The 20,345-nt window shown below is 39.0% G+C and overlaps 1 protein-coding gene and 1 non-coding gene across 2 annotated transcripts in view; both read right to left on the bottom strand.

Moving 5' to 3' along the window:
• PKN2 (protein kinase N2) overlaps positions 1-4,577 on the bottom strand; it is a 117,882-nt gene extending 113,305 nt beyond the window's left edge. Inside the window, exon 1 of the mRNA XM_049771240.1 lies at positions 4,517-4,577. Within this exon, the coding sequence (XP_049627197.1) occupies positions 4,517-4,564 (48 nt within the window). The 5' untranslated portion in view covers positions 4,565-4,577. The remainder of the gene's footprint in view (positions 1-4,516) is intronic.
• Positions 4,578-16,352: 11,775 nt separating this feature from the next.
• Positions 16,353-16,457, bottom strand: LOC126007600 (U6 spliceosomal RNA). Its single transcript, XR_007495132.1, has one exon. It is a non-coding gene; the product is annotated as a U6 spliceosomal RNA (small nuclear RNA).
• Between the last annotated feature and the right edge of the window lie 3,888 nt (positions 16,458-20,345).

Genomic DNA, 20,345 nt, shown 5'->3' with positions numbered 1-20,345 from the left:
CACACCTTACACTCTGGCCCAACTTACTTTTCTTAAGCATTTCAACTTAGACTAATATTTGAAGCATTTCGTGATTAAATTCCAATAAAGCTGATTAGATATATTTAATAACCGTGTGATTTTTACAATTCATATTTGTAGGCTATTTGCAATACTGTAAGTGAGTAACATTATCCTGGGATGGAGAGATAGTACAGTGGGTGGGGTACAGCCTTGCATGAGACTGACCCTGGTTAAATTTCCAGAATCCCTATGGTCTTCTGAGTACTGCCAGGAGAAATTCCTGAGTGCAGAGCCAGGACTAACCCCTGAGCATGCATTGCCAGGTGTGGTCCAAAAACAAAACAAATATAAAACTCAGCAATCTGTTAATGTCGGACTGTGGAATGCAATGTATTAACAAGACCACAGAAAAGTAGAACCTTAAACAATGGTGTAGTGGGAAACATATAGCTTTCAATGAAAAGTCAAACTATCATTTGACATCTCTCTTAAGTAAATGAACAATCTACTTAACATTCTTTATTTTGATTTATTTATGGCCTGTGTGTGTGGTGTCCTGAGTGCCCATGCAGTGCAAGGGATGGAACTCAGGACCTCACACATGCAAGACACGTTAATTCCTAAAGCCAATTCCACTGAGCCTAATGGTTATAAATGTTAATTCAAGAATATTAATTGTCATTTGTAAAAATAAAAAACATCACCTCACAGGCATGTGAAAAAATAAGTAAAATACACAGGATACTCAATACAATGCCTGACTTGCAGCAAATGATCGATACATGTTCACTGTATTATGCCACAGGTGAAAACTATTTTGTCATCTTTATTTTGTGTGGTTTTTGGGTCATACCCGGCAGTGCTCAGGGGTTACCTCTGGCTCCATGCTCAGAAATTGCTCCTGGCAGGCACGGGGGCCATATGGGACGCTGGGATTCGAACTGATGACCTTCTGCATGAAAGGCAAACGCCTTACCTCCATGCTATCTCTCCGGCCCCTATTTTGTCATATTTATGAATATCAATTTAGCTTTAGTAATACTAAATCAACATATCTTAAAATTAATCTCTGTAATTTAAGGCTAACCACCACACCATTTTAATTACTTTTAGCAAGTTACCGCTATCTAAATGAATTCTGTTGAGCAAGGAATTCAAGATTCCTAGCCGAACCATCTTTTAGGAAATTGATGACAAAAATTCACTAATTAGAAAAAGTAAGCTCTTATTATGCTATTTAATATTGGATCGACAGTCAACAAAATTAGGGTATAGCCAGTATCTTATTTATTTATTTATCTTTATGTGCTGGGCCATGTCCTCTAGCAATCAGGCCTTACTGCTGGCTCTGCACTCAAGCATCACACCTGATGAGGTTGGGGGTATTATAATTGGTGCCGGATACTGAACCCACATCAGCTGGATGCAAGGCAAATACTCCACCCACAGTACTATTGCTGACTCCATAGTCACTTAATTCTGAGGGTCCTGATATCATTTTCATTAGTCCGGTTTCCTTAGAAATAACTGTTTCTTTGGCCTCACTCATTGAAGTAACTTCAGTTTACTACACTTGAAGTAAAAATATGATGTACATGTTGTAAGTTAATTAGATTAAAATTAAAAACCACCAATTAAGTTTATATTCTCAAACAACTTAATTTAATTTTTATTATATTAAATATTCTTCCTCATCACACATTGAAGCTCATAGCATCAAAGAGTGTGGTTTATTAATGCTTCCTTGTTGAATAAGCCTCCTAAATTATTTATTAGAGTTAGAAACATTACTCAATAGAAATGGTACAGTAATTAACAGGACAAATACAATGTTTTCAAATTTTCTTGGTTTGCCTTTCCAAAATCAAACCAATTTCAGCTCCAGGAGCAAAGTAGCTCAAAATCTGTAATATAATTTTAAAAGTACTTTCCAATGGGCCAGGGAGAGAGCAAGAGCAGTTGGAGAACAATGCTGCATAGGATGTGGGTGCCGTGGTCCACACCGATACCAGAGTCCCCTGAATACTGCTGGAAGAAAATCCAGCCAACCCCACTTAAAAAAAAAAAAAAGACAACAAAGTAAAATGTTTGAAATACAATGTCTCTACACAATATCTGGTATCATTACAAGTAGGCTTTTAAGTCTGTAACTATTAGAGTTACAAAATAACCTACATAGATATACAAAATAGAGATACAAAATAACCTAGATAAATATACAAAGTAAATAGAGATACAATAAATAATACAAAATAACCTAGATAAATATACAAAGTAACATATCTTAATAGATACATTAAAACTCGCTACATAACTTATTTTTAAATACTTAGACTTGTCTGGCCAATAGTAAGACATTAAGATCTATATCTTAAGAAACTTTCCAATTTGTTTGTTTGTTTTTCCGGCCGAACCTGGTTCCGCATTCAGGGAACACTCCTGACAGGCCTGGAGGGACCAAATGGGGTCCAAATGCCAAGGAACCCGGGTCCAACATGTGCAAAGCAAACTGTACTATCGCTGTCCGATAACTTTCCAATTTAAAGACATTCAAAGAACTTACTTAGAAACTTAAAAAAAAAAGTGCCTCTCAAAATAAAGTGGATAGTTACTCTACACTACTAGCTCATAATCCAATGAAATATTAAAAATGTTTTTCAATGTCCTATCTCAACCAAACTGAAAATACGCTTCACATACATATATCAAGACTAAGAAACATAAACTAGTTCCAATATGCCACAAACTTCTTTTTAAAGCTCAAGTAAATTAATAAAGCAGTACATTCCACTAAGTCAGCAAATATGGTGTGCTGGTAAGACCTTGTGAAAGGCCAAGTAAAATACTATAAGGCTACATGCTTAATGATATGAAATTGTTTTGTGCTTCCGAATTTGCAAGTGTGTTTGAATACCCTACTGAAATCTCTATTACAGTCTCTATTTCAATAAAGGAAATATCAAGTATTATTGGAGCGCCTTCAAACTTACACCTAACTTGCAAAGTAAACCAAGATGATAGAAAGATCTCTATCGAAAATCACATTTAAACAGCAAGAGCTTTAGGAAGCAGTTGATAAAACTTAATTTTGACATCAAGAAGCATCCCTTCAGATTCTAAACTGTTTGTTGGAAAATAAACTAAAATCGCTCAGCGAGCAACAACAACAAGAACAAAAATGCACATGTAATGTTTTTTGGTGTTTCTTTCATTCCCATCTTGAATCTTCCAGTAGGTAAGATTAAAAAAAAAAAAGTTTATGGTTTGGGTTTGTTTAATAAGCATACAAATTTTAATCCGGATGTCAAAATATCTGGAACCCCACCAAGTCATGAAAAAACTAAGCCCCCAAAAGGGTTGCACACACACACACACACACACACCAGAGGATCTCGAAAAAACACAAGACATGAAGCTTGCATCCCCCTGGCCCGCTGGGCAAGAGACTAGGAATATGGGCAGGAAAGATCTAGTTAGGGTCGAACCCAACCCTTCATGGCACTTTTTCCTTTCTCCTCCTCCTCTGCAGGGCCCCAACCTATCCCCCTAACCTCCCAACACGCACCCCCCAACACACACACACAAGGGGCCCCAATCTTTCCCCCTAACCCCCCAACACATACACACACAACCTTTCCCCCTAACCCCCCAAAACACACACACACACAACCTTTCCCCCTAACCCCCCAACACGCACCCCCAACACACACACACACACACACACACACACACACACACACACACACACACACACACACACACACACACACACACACACACAGCCGGGCCGCGCTCCCCTTCCCGTTCGTAAACAACTCCGGCGGTTCCTTCATTTCAAGGATGAGAGCCCGGGGAGGGAAAATGAAAGTTTGAAAGAAAACAAAACCAAACCAAACCAAACAAAAAGCAAAGCAGCAAACAAGCATCCGACTTTCCAGATCCCAGCGGGGAGTGGCGGGGGGCGGGTGGAAGAAGAAGAACCAGATCAGATACCCCCCGAAAAAAAAAAAAAGAAAAGAAAAACCTTTCGCCCCCCCCAATAAAGCTTGCACTCCTCCCAGAAATGGAGGGAAGAGTTTGCACGGTTATAGGGTTTGGAAAGGAAAGGAAAGAAAAGGAAAGGAACCCACCGGCCACCTGGGCGGGTTCAGGCCTTAGAGGAAGGAGCCCGATTTGGGGTGGTGGTGGTGGCGGTGTCCAGGGAGTTTAGGGGGGCGCTCTTTGTGTGCCGTCAGCGGGGAGGGGAGGGAAGGGAGGGAAAACAGGAGGGCCGAGGCAGCGGCAAGCGAGTCATTCAAAGGATTTCCCGGGGAGCGCGGGAGGCGAGCTCGGGGGGGCCCTAGGGGCCCGATCTCGTACTCCAAAGCGTCTCGGGGAGAGTGACATCTACCACCCCGACTTTCCGCGCGCACGCTGGGCGGGCTCGGATCGGGGCGCGGGCCAACCCTTCACCCCACCCCAGAACCCCAGGGGCCCCCCACTCTCTGCTCCCCGGGGCGGCGCAGGCCCTTACCTGCACCTCGGTGAGCAGGATCTCCCCCCGTTCGGGCTGGGACGCCATGGCGAGCGGAGGGCGGGCGCAGCCAAAGCGGGGCGGCTACAGCCGGGTGTGGGGGAGATGGGGGGCAGGAAAATAGACGGCTAAAAAGTGATAATACAGGCTTAGGGAGTCATGGAGGCGCGGCTGGGTTTCCCCCCCCGATCCTGGGGAGCGGCGGGGAAGCCGGGGGCACACACTCCTAGCGGGCTCCCCCTCGCCGCCCGCCCGGCCGCCCGCGCCCAGCTCGAGGCTCGTTCAAGTCAGCCCGTCGCTCCCCCAGGGCGACGCCAGGAGCGGAGCCGCCTCTCGCGAGTCTCCGGGCCCGGGCGCAGCGGGCCGCACCGCGGGCGGCACCGCCTCCTGTCGCGCCGTTTGGCTGTCACCGCGTCGCAAAAGCCGCCGCGCTTGACGGCCGAGCGCGGGCACGTGACCGCCGCGGCCGCCGCCTCCCGCCGGGCTCCAGGAGGAGGGCAGGAGGAGGAGGACGAGGAACCCCGGGAGCCGGAGGGCGGGAGCGGCGTGGGGGCGGGGCGGCTTCCTCCGAGGCCCGCGGGAAAAGCCGGGGGAAGGCCTCGTCGAGTCTCTCGGGGGGCGTGAAGGGGAAGAAGAAGACGCTCCCGCTTTCCCGCTTTGCAGCATTGAACAACCGGCTTTTGAACTCTGGGGTTGCTGGGGTAGGGGGGAGAGAGAGGAGGAGGAGAAGGAGGAGGAGGAAGAAGAGATGGAGGAAGAGGAGGAAAAGAAGAGAGAAGAGAGAGAAGGAAGAAGAGAGGAGAGAAGGAAGAGAGAAGAGAGAAAGAAGGGAAAACAGAGAATCCACCCAGAGAAGGAAGAAGAGAATTAGAAAGAAGGAAGAGAGGAGAGAAAGAAGGAAGAGAGAAGAGAGAAAGAAGGGAAAAGACAGAGAGAACCCACCCAGAGAAGAAAGAACAAAGAGGAGAGAGAGAAGGGAGAGGAGAGAAAGGAGAAGAGAGAAGGAAAAAGGGAAAGAGAACCCACCAGAGAAGAAAGAACAAAGAGGAGAGAGAAAAGGGAGAAGAGAGAAAGGAGAAGAGAGAAGAAAGAAGGGAAAGAGAACCCACCAGAGAACACAGAATAGAAGAGAGATAAGGAAGAAGAGAGAAGAGAGAAAAGAAAGGAAAATAACTCATCCAGAGAAGAGAAGGAAGAAGAGAGAAGAGGAGAGAGAGAGAGAGAGAGAGAGAGAGAGAGAGAGAGAGAGAGAGAGAGAGAGAGAGAGAGAGAGAGAGAGAGAGAGAGAGAGAGAGAGAGAGAGAGAACAAGCACCCACCCACAGCCACTTTCTCTTTTGGGCTCTTATTGCCAGTTTCGCCCAAATGAAGCTCGACTGTCGGTCTCAGGCATCATACAATTCTCCCAGGCCCCTTCAGTCTCAAGGATGAATGACACCACTCCTTGCCCCACTGCCCGCTTACCTCTCCCGTGTGTAGGGTGCCCCCGCTGGCTGCTTGGGGGCTAGCTACTTTACAAGAAGAAATTTGGGGGGGCCCTCCTAACTTAGAAAAGCACAACGTTAAACATGACTTCATTCTGTTGAGTGCAGCTGAGATTTGTACTGGCGAATTCCACTGAGTATACAATTTCATAAATTGCTTTTTTTGGAATGGTTTTTAATATATATATTAATATATATATATATATATATATATATATGAGAGAGAGAGACTGACTTCATTTGTGTAACAAACACTTAAGCAATCTGTCAGTAACATACCGTTAAGTCGCCCAAGAGGACTCTACTGTAGTATTCAGGAAAGTCAATAAAGTGGGTATTGCTCTCTTTTAACAGTGGTAGGATTTTTTTAATCAATTATCTATATAGTGTCAGGATGTCTTATCAATTGTCTATATTTTGATTATTTGAGGCTGAATACAGTGCCTTTATTTCAAGCTAGTTGGGGAAAGTAGTAGATGATTATTTATTTAACCAAGAGGAGAAGCGCTTAGTCTTTGTCATCTTAAGAAGTATATTTCTCTGTACTTTTACATTCCATATAAAATTTTTGGGACTTATTTTAACACTTATGCTTTTATTTCGGTTGTCATTTCAAATCTCAGGCAATTCATTTGACAAGCATTTATTGGTCTGAATTTCTGTAATTATGCCTTCTGAATTATTACACGTAATTATGCCTTCATTCATGACAGTAATAGAGAATTGTGTGTGTTAAATGTTTTTTTTACTTGCTTTGGTTGAGAATAATTAAAATATATAAATTGCAGCACTTGGAAAGCCAGGATCTAATTGCATTCCCTGCAATGAATGATCTTGGTTTTTGCACAGATCCTAGGATGGAAGGTCTCCTGATTTCATCTCACCATTAGGTGGTGAGGTAGGGCAACCTGTCCTTAGATCAAGAGTGTTGCTCTTTCCTTGTCATCAGGGTGTCATCTGAACCTACCCTTACTCGAGTTGGTGTCTTAGCAGTATTAGAGGCCCCCCAGGGGGTGGTGGTGGATGCTGATTCTTGATGCTGGTGCAGGGAACTGTGTCAGTTCTAAGGTTGCATATTCCTTAATTATTAAAAAAAATGTTCATCCTTATAATCTTTTTAAGTCTAAAGTCTGTGACATCTTAAATTAGTATGGCCACTCCAGTCCTTTTGGGGGGGTGGGCCACACCTGAGTGCATGCAGGGGCTCTGTGGCTTCTGGAAGGCTCAGGGGACCATCTGGGATGCTGGGAACAGAACCTGGGGTCCTTCAGTAGTTGGCAAATGCCTTACTGCTGTGCTATCATTTCGGCTCCGACACTTCAGCCATTTTAAAGGAGTTGTTTGCTTGAGTGATTATCCTCCAAACTGTTAAGTTTTAGTCTGTGTTTGTTCTGGCTATTCATATGTGTGTGTTTTTTTTTTTTTTTTTTATAGGCAGCAAAACATTGGATTCAGCTTTTCGATCCATTTTGCCACTCTGTGTTTCTTAACTGGTATATTTAGTTTGACGTTAAGAGACATGATGGTCATGGAATTTAGAGTCATCTTTTGGTAGCAGTTTAGTTGTCTGTTGTGGGCTGTATTATCTTAGAGTAGATCTTTCAGTTCATCCTTTAAGGCTGGTTTCAATCAAGTCTGTACAGTTTCTTATCTGTTTTTTATCCTTGAATCTGTGTATCCTTCCTTCAAATTTGAATGTAGGTCTGTCTGGTGAAATTTGAATGTAAGTCTGGCTGGTGAAGTAGTCTTGGTGATGCAATCATTTCGTTGAGCTTTGTTGCTATGTCTCATCACTGCCTTCAGGCCTTGAGGGTTTCTTGTGATAAGTCTGTGATAAATCTTAGGGATGCTCCTTTGAATGTAATTTTCCTTTTTTTGATCTTGTTGCTTTCAGTATTTCATCCCTGTCTATGGGGTTCATCATTGTGACAAATATGTGTCTTCTGGTGCTTTCTTTGGATATCTTTTTGCCGGTGCTCTTTGGACATATAGGATTTGGTTGCATGAACTTTTTAGTTCTGGAAGTTTCTCTGCTATGATGTCCTTGATTGTTGATCATTCATAGGGGTTTTCTTTCTGAATCTTTGGGACTCCAATGATTTGTATGTTCTTTCTGTTGAGTTTATCACAGACTTTTTTTTATCTGTTCTTATTTGAGGACTTTTCCCACTGTCTGATCATTTGTCTTGAGGCTCTTTCCTAACCTCTTCTGTTGTATGGAGTTGTTATGATTTGCATCTTCTAGCTCACTGATTCTGTCTTCCGTCACTGTTACTCTGTTGGAGAGGCTTTCTAGTGAGGTTTCTATTTTTTTCAGCCTTGTTATTTTATTTTGAGTTTTTCTATTTCAGATCCTTTTGATTCTTATTTGTGGCACATTCAATTTGTTCTTTTAGTTCTATGAACATATTTCATATTTCTTCTCTAAAGTCCTTATCTGAGAAGGTAAAGAGGTGATTAGTAGTTTTTGGGTCATCAGAGCTACCATTTTTGTTCTCTAAGCATATTGGGACATTGTATCCCCTTTGTCGGGGTTAGAGTGTGATGTTTTCTATGTCCCATGCTGGCATTCGTTGACTAGGAAGAGCACATGGCTTCAGCCACACTCCCCTGGCTCTTTGTCTTTGACTTGGATTCTGTTTCTCAGCTGGGTGTTCTAAAGCCTCCAGCTCTGCCTCACACAGCTTTGTCATCTCTGATGCAGGTTCAGCCTTGGGTTTCTGTTTCTCTAAGAATTCTTTTAAAGATAAAATGTAAGAGAAAAAAGTCCATATTTTAGCAGCACTTAATTTTAGATCTAAATGGATTTTTAAAAAGTTTATTAAACTAACTCTTTTAATGAATGGAAGAAAACCACAATTCACTCAAAAATTAAGAACTTGGTAATGCTTTTACTCAGTGGCAGAAAGATAGTAAAACCTAAAAGTCCTTGTTACCAGTCCCTTACTTGCTTTAATATTATGATGTTGCCATAGAAACTTAAAATTGTATCACTTAAATTGAATAAGTATAGTCCCCCATATATTTTACCTTAGAAAAACATTCAATCATTACATATTTATAAATCTGAAAGCATTGATTCTAATTCTATATATCATATAAAAGTAACACACATAAAAAGTTAAATGAATTATTTCTTAGATTTGTTATGCTGCAGAAAGTACCACATTGTGAAAGGCAGGCCAACCTTTCATAAAACAAGTATGACAAATAAATAAATAAAACAAGTATCACAACTTGGAAAATGTGGTAGTTTAAAAAGTAAATTAGTTTGGGGGCTGGAGCAATAGCACAGTGGTAAGACATTTGCCTTGCATGCAGCCAGCACAGGACGGACCCTGGTTCAAATCCTGGCATACCATACGGTCTTTCGAGCCAGCCAGGAGTGACTTCTGAGTGCAGAGCCAGTAATAACGCCTGAGCACCACAGGGTGTGACACCCCCCAAAAAAGTAAATTACTTTTAGCTAGAAATTATTACCTACTTTGGGGAGGGGCAATAGGACATGAACACACTTAGCAGACTGAAGCACATTTAAAAATTGTTATGGGGGGGCTGGCAAGTGGCACTAGAGGTAAGGTGTCTGCCTTGCAAGTGCTAGCCAAGGAAGGACCGCAGTTCGATCCCCTGGCGTCCCATATGGTTCCCCCAAGCCAGAGGCAATTTCTGAGCGCTTAGCCAGGAGTATCCCCTGAGCATCAAACGGGTGTGGCCCGAAAAACCAAAATAAATAAATAAATAAATAAATAATTTTAATGGAAAACCATATCTGGGACAAACATTTTTAACCTAGATATATTGTTTTTACCTGTTTACAAATTATTTTAGGAACTTTTAGATACAATTTACTCTTCTTCTAGGTATAATTCTAAATTATATTAATAATAAAAAAGAGAATTTTTTTTTGTTTTTCTCTTGGTCTGAATCATACCCTGTTCAGAAATCACACCTGGCAGGTTCAAGGGAACTATTTGGGATGCCAACTATTGGGATGCCAATCAAACTCGAGTCGACAGTGTTCAAGGCAAATTCTCTACCCACTGAGTGTTTTTGTTGTAGGTAAATGCTATTATTTTTTTCTTTTGTAAATGTTTCTTTGGAAAATGTTAGAGAAAAGAGGTTATAATATCTGGATTGGGGTTGTAGTTGTAGTGCAATAATTAGGACATTTGCTTTGTATGTGCTGACTGGGTTTGATCCCTGGCATCCATATGACCCAATCACTGCCAGGATTGATTCTTGAGTGCAGTCTGGAGTAACCCCTGAACACTGATGGATGTGGCCCCCAAATCAGTAAAAAAAAAAAGGATGGTATTTTATAGATATTGTGATATTTTAATTATTCTTAAGTATAAATGAAAACATGATAATTATATAGAAAATGTTATTTTCTTATTACAGGAAGATCCTGGCAAAACTAACATAATTTTGCTTGTATTCTGTTATTGATTACAGACTTGCAGACATTCAGTTTCTTTATTTGTCTGTCTGTCTGTCTGTCTAAGCTCTACCAGTGCTTTGTATATCTTGGATATTAACTCTGTCAAATGGTTATTGGGTGAATAGTTTCTTGCACTCCATGGGTAATCTTTGTACCCTAGACACCATTACCTTTGAGGTACAGAAGACACTTAGTTTAATGTTTATCATTTGTTTAGCTTTGCTTCCACTTGCTTGGCCAGTGGTATTTTACCCTTGAAGATGTCTTTAGCTTCAGGGTCTATGTTTGTTTAAGTGATTAACCTTTGTTCAAAATGGTGAAAAGCACTTTTAAAGTAGAGGATGCCAACAAGAATCAAGAGACAATAGAACCAAGAGACCCAAACTGTAATAAACTATACACAAAACGTACTGGTTACACTAGCAGTCCTGGGGGCTAATGGTGGAGGTATTGGATGCTTGCTGGAAACTATAGTGAAGAGAGGTCAACATTGGTAGTGGAAATGGCCCTAATTCGCTGTCACGATGTGTCTGAAATACAACTGTGAAAGAGTTGTAATTCACATTAATCTCAATAAAAAATAAAAAAATAGAGGATGAAACTTTTCACAGCTTTGTTGACATCATTTTGTCATTTAAATTATTTGTAAAATCATTCTCCTTCCAGACTTTAGCTCACTGTGGAGGATTCATAGAGTTAGTGAATTATCTTCTATATAGATACAGAGTTTTAATTGAAAGACAGAAATATTTTAGAGTAATTTTTTGGGTTCATTTTTGGGGGTCACACCCAGTGATGCTCAGGGATTACTCCTGGCTTTGTGCTCAGAAATCACTCCTGGCAGACTTGAGGGACCATATGGGATGCCAGGATTTGAACCACCATCCTTCCTGGGTCAGCTGCGTGCAAGGCAAATACCTTACAGCTGTGCTATTGTTCCAGCCCTTTAGAGTAATTTTTAAATAGGATTTTCTCCAAAATTATGTAAGCTTGGCCTGAATACTCAGCTATATAGTCTTTAAGGTCATGAGCCTATACCAACGCAGTAGTACAGTAATGCTTGACTTGCATGTGGCCAACCTGAGTCATCCCAGCATCCCATTGCCAGGAGTGATTATTGAGAGCTGAGCCAGGAGTAATCCCTGAGTATTGAAAAGTGTGGCCACCCCCCCGCATAGATAGATAGATAGATAGATAGATAGATAGATAGATAGATAGATAAAGTCACAAAAACTTCTGTTTGCCTTACTTCAATTTTGGGAACTTTATTTTATAAATACTTAACAGTTTCTTTATCTTTCCATAAATACTTTTCCATGCACCATTACCACCTACTACCTATTAATTAATTAATTGGTTTTGGAGGGCCACACCTGATGATGCTCAAGGGTTACTCCTGGCTATGAGCTAAGAAATGCTCCTGGCTTGGAGGACCATATTGGACACTAGGGGATCGAATGGCAGGCAGTTGGTCCTAGGCTAGCACGGGCAAGGCAGATACCTTACTGCCCAACACCACTGCTCCAGCTCCAACCACCCACTACTTTTGTCCTTTGGTTCTGTATTGAGATGGACCTGAAGCTCAACTCCTAATACTAAATATCCTTCAATCAATTATAACTTGGTACCAAACATTTGAAGAGATATGTACACTATAGGATATTATGCCTTTCACTCTGATGCTGGATGGGCTTTCATTTTTCAGCCTTAGTAAAGTAACAAAAAAAATCCTCTTTCTTTTCAAGGCTCTTACTGTTTCAGATCATCCTGATTCATAATGGTTATCTCAAATAAGATAATCTTTAGTTGCATTCCCAAACCAGGCAGTGTTCACATAAAAGAAATAGAAAATACCATAGAAAATATCAAATGATTGATAGTATTTTGAAAATCATGTGTTTGAATTAATGAAACTTAAGTAAGTTTTAACCTCCATTGCAAAAGGTAATTTCCTCCCCTGGTATTTGGGTCACACCTGGCAGCATTCGGAAATCGCTCTTGGACCATATGGGATTCGGGAATTCGAACCACTGAACCACCATCCATCCTGGATTGGTTGCATGCAAGACAGACGCCCTACCACTCTACTATCTTTTTGGTCCCTCAAAAGATAAATTTATTTTAACCTTTAGAATTACTTTTCAACATCAAGAATTCTTAATGGCTAAAGAGTATTCTCTCGAACTTTTGTTTGTATAGGCTTTATCTTCTGATCTTACTTTACTAGAATTTAAAACAAAAGAATTCTTGGTTCTGGAGTGATAGTACAGCAGGTAAGGCGCTTGCCTTACACATGTCTAACCTGGGTTCAGTCTTAGAATCCCATATAGTAGTACTTCAAGCACTGTTAGGTGTAATTATTGAGTGGAGATTCAGGAGAGTGACTACTGATCATTGCCTTGGTGTAACCCAAAAACTAAAAAAGAAGAAAAGAATGGACTTCTTGATGCTAGAGAAATAGTACTACTGGTAAGGAGTTTGCCATGCATACAGCAGATCTGGGTACACCACACATTTCATTAACACTAAGTGATGACCTTATTATGTCATTCAGTCTCTAAAAACTACACTGGGGAAGAACAGGCATTTGAAGGGAAAGCAGCACTTAATATTATCAAAACGGGTTTCAACTTATAGAGCCTCTGAGGGACATTAAAAACTGGACTAGTATTCTAAACTGTCTGGGATAATTCTAGTTTAGGGAGGGAGTTTTTTCTCTATGTGAGTGGGGAATGTGGTCTCTGTGCATACCATAATTTAAGATTAACGAGAATGTAAAAAACACTTATGAGAAATTCTCAGTTTTTCTCTTTTTTCTCTATTTTTTTTGGGTTGTTTTGGGGTCATGTCTGACAGTGATCAGGGGTTAGTTCTGGCTCTTCATTTAGGATCCCCTCCTGGTGGTGCTCTCAGAACCATGTGAAATGCTGGGAATTGAACTGTGTGCAATGCAAGTGCCTTGCTTGCTGTACTATCATTCCAACCCCTAATTTTGGGCTTTTCAAGTGGAAAACTGCAATAGTATATGAGAAAATTTGGCTGTCTTTATTAAAATGAGAAAGGAATATAGGTTTGGGAAAAAAAGTTTATGTAAAAATTTTTGAGAACCAAAGTAATAGTACGGTAGGTAGAATGTTTGCCTTGTATGGACCCTACCCATACAAGGTTTGATCCCTGGCATCTCCTGTGGTTCCCTAAATTCACCAGGAATGAATCCTGAGCTATATATACCAGGAGTATCTTCTGAGCAATGCTGGGTGTCCCCCCAAGTGTAACTTTTGGTACTAGTACTTCCCTTGGAGGACCACTTCTGAAAACTCTTCTGCAACTTTACAATAGCAATAACATTCAATATGTAAGGTCTAAAATTTATTCAGTGGTAGAATAAATTTCTGACATTTTGTGACTCTGGGTTTAATTCTCTTCTCTCTCTCTCTCTCTCTCTCTCTCTCTCTCTTTCTCTCTCCCTCTCTCCTCTCCTCTCCCAAGTCAACAAACACATAGAATATATTGAAAATGCAAGTAATTTAACTATCTTATTGCTTATTTAAAACAATTGTAGATTTGTGGAATAAAAGGCTCAAAGAATAAAAAGTAAAAGAACTTAATATCGGTCATACCAAAGAGTTTAAAGGGTTTGGGGAGAGGATAAATGGAGATCAGGTAGATGGTTTTCTATATTGACACTTCTTCAGCTTCAGTACCTAACTATTTTTATCAACTATACAAATTAGAGTAAAGCTTTCCATAATAAAAAGACACCAAAGACTGTGTGTAAAATACACTGAAATCCAGATGAACAGACTGGCTCTGCTCTTCAACTATCAATGCATTCAGATTCCTTCTGATATTTTGCACTATCAGACACTATTGCATTCTTCTCAATTACATGACTGAAGTTAGGTCAAGGAACTTCATGTTCTACATCGTGGGAAGGGAAAGATGTGCACAAGGATTATTGATCTTTTGTTTCAGGTTCCCATTAAAAATAAGCATACAACATTTTTGTGAAAATATAGTTCCTTTATGGAAATGTAGTAAAGCCTCCAGTGAAGCTGAGGAATATGCTTTCTATATTGTCATAGGGTCATTCCACTCCCAACTCTTTTACTGAAAAAAGGACAGGGTGTATTTTGACGAACAATTCACTGTATCCATTCTATCAGCATTTTAGTCAATGGTTTTTGCAGTCATTCAAGTATTCTATTTTTTAGGCTTTAAAATGCACACTCCAAATCTGTATTGGATTATTTCAGGACTAGAGTAAGTATATCTATTTTTATGTTTATCAAAAGAAAAAGATGAGGCCATAACAATAGTACATTTGCCTTGCATGTGGCCAACCTGGATTCAATTTTCATCACCCAATATGGGTACCTAAACCTGCCAGGAGTGAGTCTACCAGGAGTGATTTCCTGAGTGCAGAACTAGGAGTAAACTCTGAGCACTGCTAGGTTCCCCCACAAAAATAACACTTTCTGGGTACCCATTTTATAAAGTTAAATGTATTGGTCAATAGTACAGTTGAAACCATCATTTAAATAATTCTATTCTATGAGGTTATTCCTTCTGCCTAGCCCACTCAGGTTTGATCTCTGGCACACCACATGGTCTGCTGAGCAACACAAGGACCGCTTCCTGAGTACAGAGCCAGGAGTAACATATGAACATTGCTGGGAGTGCCTCAAAACAAAAAACAAGATGCAAAATAAATTATCCTAGTCTAGGCACCAGACAGGTGAATGAAGAAACTATCTTAGTAATAGACCTTTCATTCTTTGTTACTCCAGCCTCCATCTGTACAAAAAAATTGCTGTCATTAGTCTATACAGATGATGATATAGAGAGGTAGACAATCCCTGATGTGCTTTTTAGTCTCCAAATTTCTGAACCATAGAATTTGTAATAATACAATGATTTGTTTTGAGGGGCCTGGGGAAACATGTGTATAGCAATAGAAAATTGGAATCTGCATTTTAAGCTGACCATATTTATAAACCCTCTTATAAAATTTCACGTTATAATTTTTATTAAAAATATTTTAATATGGGGGCTGGAAAGATAGCACAGCGGTGTTTGCCTTGTAAGCAGCCGATGCAGGACCTAAGGTGGTTGGTTCGAATCCCGGCATCCCATATGGTCCCCCGTGCCTGCCAGGAGCTATTTCTGAGCAGATAGCCAGGAGTAACCCCTGAGCACTGCCGGGTGTGGCTCAAAAACCAAAAAAGAAAAAATTTAATACTCTAACATGATCAACTAAGAACAAATGTTATCTTTTATATTTCACCAACTTATTAGATAATATAAGATTGAGTTTGGTAGGTGTGGCCAAAAACAAAATGGACAAAATGCAAAACAGGGGCTAGAGAGATAGCATGGAGGTAGGGCGTTTGCCTTGCATGCAGAAGGCCGGTGGTTTGAATCCAGGCATCCCATATGGTCCCCTGAGCCTGCCAGGAGTGATTTCTGAGCATAGAGCCAGGGGGGACCCCTGAGCGCTGCTAGGTGTGACCCAAAAACCAAAAAAAAAAAAAATCATCCTAGTCCAGAACTTCAGGATATATTTAAATCATAGGACCCATTTGTAATCACTCTTATTTTTCCCAAGTAGTTTTTATTATTTATTTATTTATTTATTTTGGTTTTGGGGTTATGCCTGATGGCGCTCAGGGGTTACTCCTGGCTCTGCACTCAGAACTTTCCACTCATCTGTTGTTGGACATCTAGGTTGATTCCAACTTTTAGCTATTGTATGGAGCATTGCAGTGAATAGTGAATATATCCTTTATGATGAGTATTTTTGGTTCTGTGGATAGATACCCTAAAGCAGGTTTTCTGGGTCATTTGGCAGTTTGATTTTGAGTTTACTGAGAACCCTCAATATGGTTTTCTATAGATGTTGGACCAGGCAGAGAAATACGAAATGCTTCACAAATTTGTGTGCCATTCTTGTGTAGGGGCCATACTAATCTCTGTGTCATTCCAATTTTTAGTATAGGTGCTGTCAAAGTGAGCATTTCGTGTTGACTTTAAGCTATTTGAGTGATTTCAAACTTGAGTGGAAAATAAACAAGACAAACTTCTATAATCTCCACAGCATTTATTATACAAATAGTTCATTATTAAGAACTTAATTGATGATAGTTCAAATTATAGTAAAAGTATATGTTTATACTTATTCTTCATGTTCATGCATAATGTTATTCAGGTATGACTGAAAATGAGTATTTTCTAAATAAGAATTGTAGTAAAAAGTACTTATAAAATCTGGCAATGAATGTAGATATAATTCAACTTTTAGTTTTTATCCTCAAGAAAATCATAGAGAAACTGACTTCAGAAAAAGAAAATGCAGCAGTAGTTGCAAAATAATCCTCAAATCACTCTTTAAAAATTTTTGACCTTGTATTTTCTATGCATATTGAACACAGTAATACTGGTCATCTTAAATTCATAGTTGGAACAAAGATTAAAGATCTAAATGTGGGGCCGAAGAGATAGCATGGAGAAAGTGCGTTTGCCTTGCATGCAGAAGGTTGGTAGTTCGAATCCCAGCAGCCCATATGGTCCCCTGAGCCTGCCAGGAGCAATTTCTGAACAAAGAGCCAGGAGTAACCACTGAGCGATGCCGGGTTTGACCCAAAAACAAAACAAAAACAAACAAACAAAAGATCTAAATGTGAAACATCCAGCATTAACTTAAACTGAGCTGCCACTGCCTACATACACCCACCCCATCCCTGCATTTGTGCTTCCTGGAGTTAAAAAGGATAACTGAGGGCTCTAGGTTTATCAGATCCTTCAGGTGAAACTGTATTAATAGTGTGAATCAGATAGACTGACAACCTGCTCTGCTTAATGTTAAGAAACTGAACTAATCAGTAACCAAAAGCACATGCTTTGTTATGTGCTCAACTTTTGGCCTGTAGATAATTAAGATGACTTAGGAAGTACCATCAGAAACATGCTAATTGTTTGAGTGTTATAAAAGCAGGCTTTAGAGAAGCTGTTCATTTAAATGGTATCTTTGGTCAGAGAAACTTTATTTAAAGATTGTGATCATGTACAGTTAATCAAACCTAGCAAAACTATATTTTTGAAAAATAAACTAAATGCCTTTAAAAAAAGTACTTATAAAATCACTTGAGAATATATTACTATAGAGAAGTTTTTTAATTAAAGATGCTATTTTGGGAAAGAGTATTATAATATGTGGATGTTTACATTTATACATGGGTAATATTTTACTTGATATGTGCATTACTTTTATATTTTAATTGTAAACCTCTAGTCAGATAACATTTTATTTTTAAAGTATTTCATCTCATCTCATCTCGCCTCATCTCATCTCTCTCTCTCTCTCTTTCTCTCTCTCTCTCTCTCTCTCTCTCTCTCTCACACACACACACACACACACACACACACACACAAGCACTTTGGTGTATAAGACCCATATTTTAGTTCTTTACTATGTTGTCCCTCATGCAGTAAAATTCTTACCACTTCCTAAAGTTCTTTGTTATTAAAGCAAAATGTGGGTAATTCAATGCTATGCTTCAGCTGCCTTCATCATTTGAATGAGATAAGTTCTCAGCAAGATGTATTCAAAAAACTATAGTTCAAACTGTGTGATCCTGTTATAAAGCAATCTGCTAAAGTTTCTGAAGCAATTTAGACAGCTGTGACTTAGTTGCAAACAATGTGAAGACTTAATCTGCTGACTTAAATTAGGTCTGCAGAGAAAATACTCAAGAATTTTCTCATGAATTTTTTCCTATTTTTTAACATGCTTAGAATGGATAGCCATTCTAAATATCTATATTAAACAAGAATAAAATAATGATCTTATTGTATGTTTAGTAGTATAGGTATTTTTAATTTAATATTTTATTTTATGTAAATTTAAAACATAATATTTAAATAATATTTTAAATATTTAAATATAACACAAAATAATATTTTTATTTTAAGTACATTTTAGGGCTTTTATGAAAAAATTTATGCACACTTTAAATTTTATTCTGGATTATAAATATCAAAGTATGATTTCTTTATAAATAATGGTAAATCGCTTACTTATACTATTAATATCTTTTTTTTTAAGTTTTTGAACCACACTCTTTTGTGCTCAGGCTTCCTCATGACTCTGTTGTGCTCAGGGACCCACTACAAAGATCACCTGGAGTGTTGGGGAGTCAACTGATTCTGCCACATGCAAGGCAAGTGCCTCCATGCTTTATTATTCCTCTCTCCCTCAGCAGGAACTGTTTCCTAATATTGATATAATCTAGAGTTGTTAATAATTATTAACTTAAGAAATGCATGCTTTCTTGATGTGAAACACATTTCAAAAACATTTTTTGTACTGAGTTAATGAAAGATTGCATTAACCAGTTATAATATGACATACTATAATATCTGATAATGATAAAGCAGATTATAAATGAATTGACTGTGAATAAAGTAAAAGGAATACAGACATATAGATGTTTTTCAAAATAAAAGAAGAGATTAGAGAGTTAGTATGGGGTTAAGGTGCTTGTCTTGCATGAAGCCAATTCTGGTTCAATCTAAATACCACATATGATCCCCTGAGTACTCTGGTTCCATAGACACCACCAAGAGTGAGCCATGATCATAGAACCAGAAATAGCCCCTCAGTACTACTGGATGTGCTGCCAGCTCCTCATTCCTCTCCACACACATAATAAGGGAAACTTCAACACACACAAACATACAAACACACAACTGTACTCAGAAATCGCTCCTGGCAAGCATGGGGTACCATGGAATGCCAGGATTCGAACCTCCTCTGTTCTGCATTGGCTGAATGCAAGGCAAATGTGCTATCTCTATGGCCCGCTCAACTTTCCTTGAAAATCATTAGTCTTTGGATATGTTTTATTTCCTCTCACTGATTCATAATATAGACTAACAATCCTAGTAATTGCAACTCTGAATGAACTCTATTTTTCATTATCACCTGTATTCCTTGTGCCGGGTTGATCTCAATTTGTGACTTCTTCCCTCACTTAAATGCTGAAAGAATTTAAATTCCTTAGCCATAGTGATATACAAAACTAATTTATTTTTCTTTGAAAAATGATCCCAGAGCTATAAAGGCATTTATGAAAAATAAAGGTAACTACGAGTATTAAGGATTTCATTTGTTATTTGAGTGCAGTATGTAAGTATATTTTGCTGAAGGCAAAATTAAATGTTATTGGATGAAATGTAAGACATTCTGAGAAAGATCTGAAGGATGATAGTATTTTCTCCTCTATTATTGCTGCAATATTGGTGTGACCTCTTTGATAGAGATAACTTGTAGACAAGTTATAGTTATATTTGTAAGTGGCAATATGTGTTTTCTATAAACTGTCACCCCCATAGTTAGATATTATAAAATGGATTGGTTAATTTAAATATGCAGAAAGTTAGGGTAATATCTCTTAGCTAAGTCATCAAATTATTTCATATAATTACTTATCTATTATGTATATTTGTATGTTATGTATTAATATGATATATTATTTCATTATGATATATACTAAAATTGTAGTTACAAAAACGTTTTGTATGGCAATGATCTAGAAAACTGTATATCAATATATACACCTATATTTATCTATCTATCTATCTATCTACCTATCTATCTATCTATCTATCTATCTATCTATCTATCTATCTATCATCTATCTATCTATCTATCTATCTATCTATCTATCTATCTATCTATCTATCTATCTATCTATCTATCTATCTATCTATCTAAATAGGAGCCTGAATAATAGTACAGCAGGCAGGGCATTTGCCTTGCATGTGGTGACTAAAGTTCAGTTCCCAGCACCACCAGGAGTTATTTCTGAACTCAGAGCCAGGAGGAAGCCCTGAGCATTGCTGCA

The sequence above is a fragment of the Suncus etruscus genome, chromosome 4 (genome assembly GCF_024139225.1).
Source record: "Suncus etruscus isolate mSunEtr1 chromosome 4, mSunEtr1.pri.cur, whole genome shotgun sequence".
NCBI lineage: Eukaryota > Metazoa > Chordata > Mammalia > Eulipotyphla > Soricidae > Suncus > Suncus etruscus.
The sequence above is the reverse complement of the archived record's forward strand: the minus strand, read 5'-3'. Positions and strand labels throughout refer to the sequence as shown.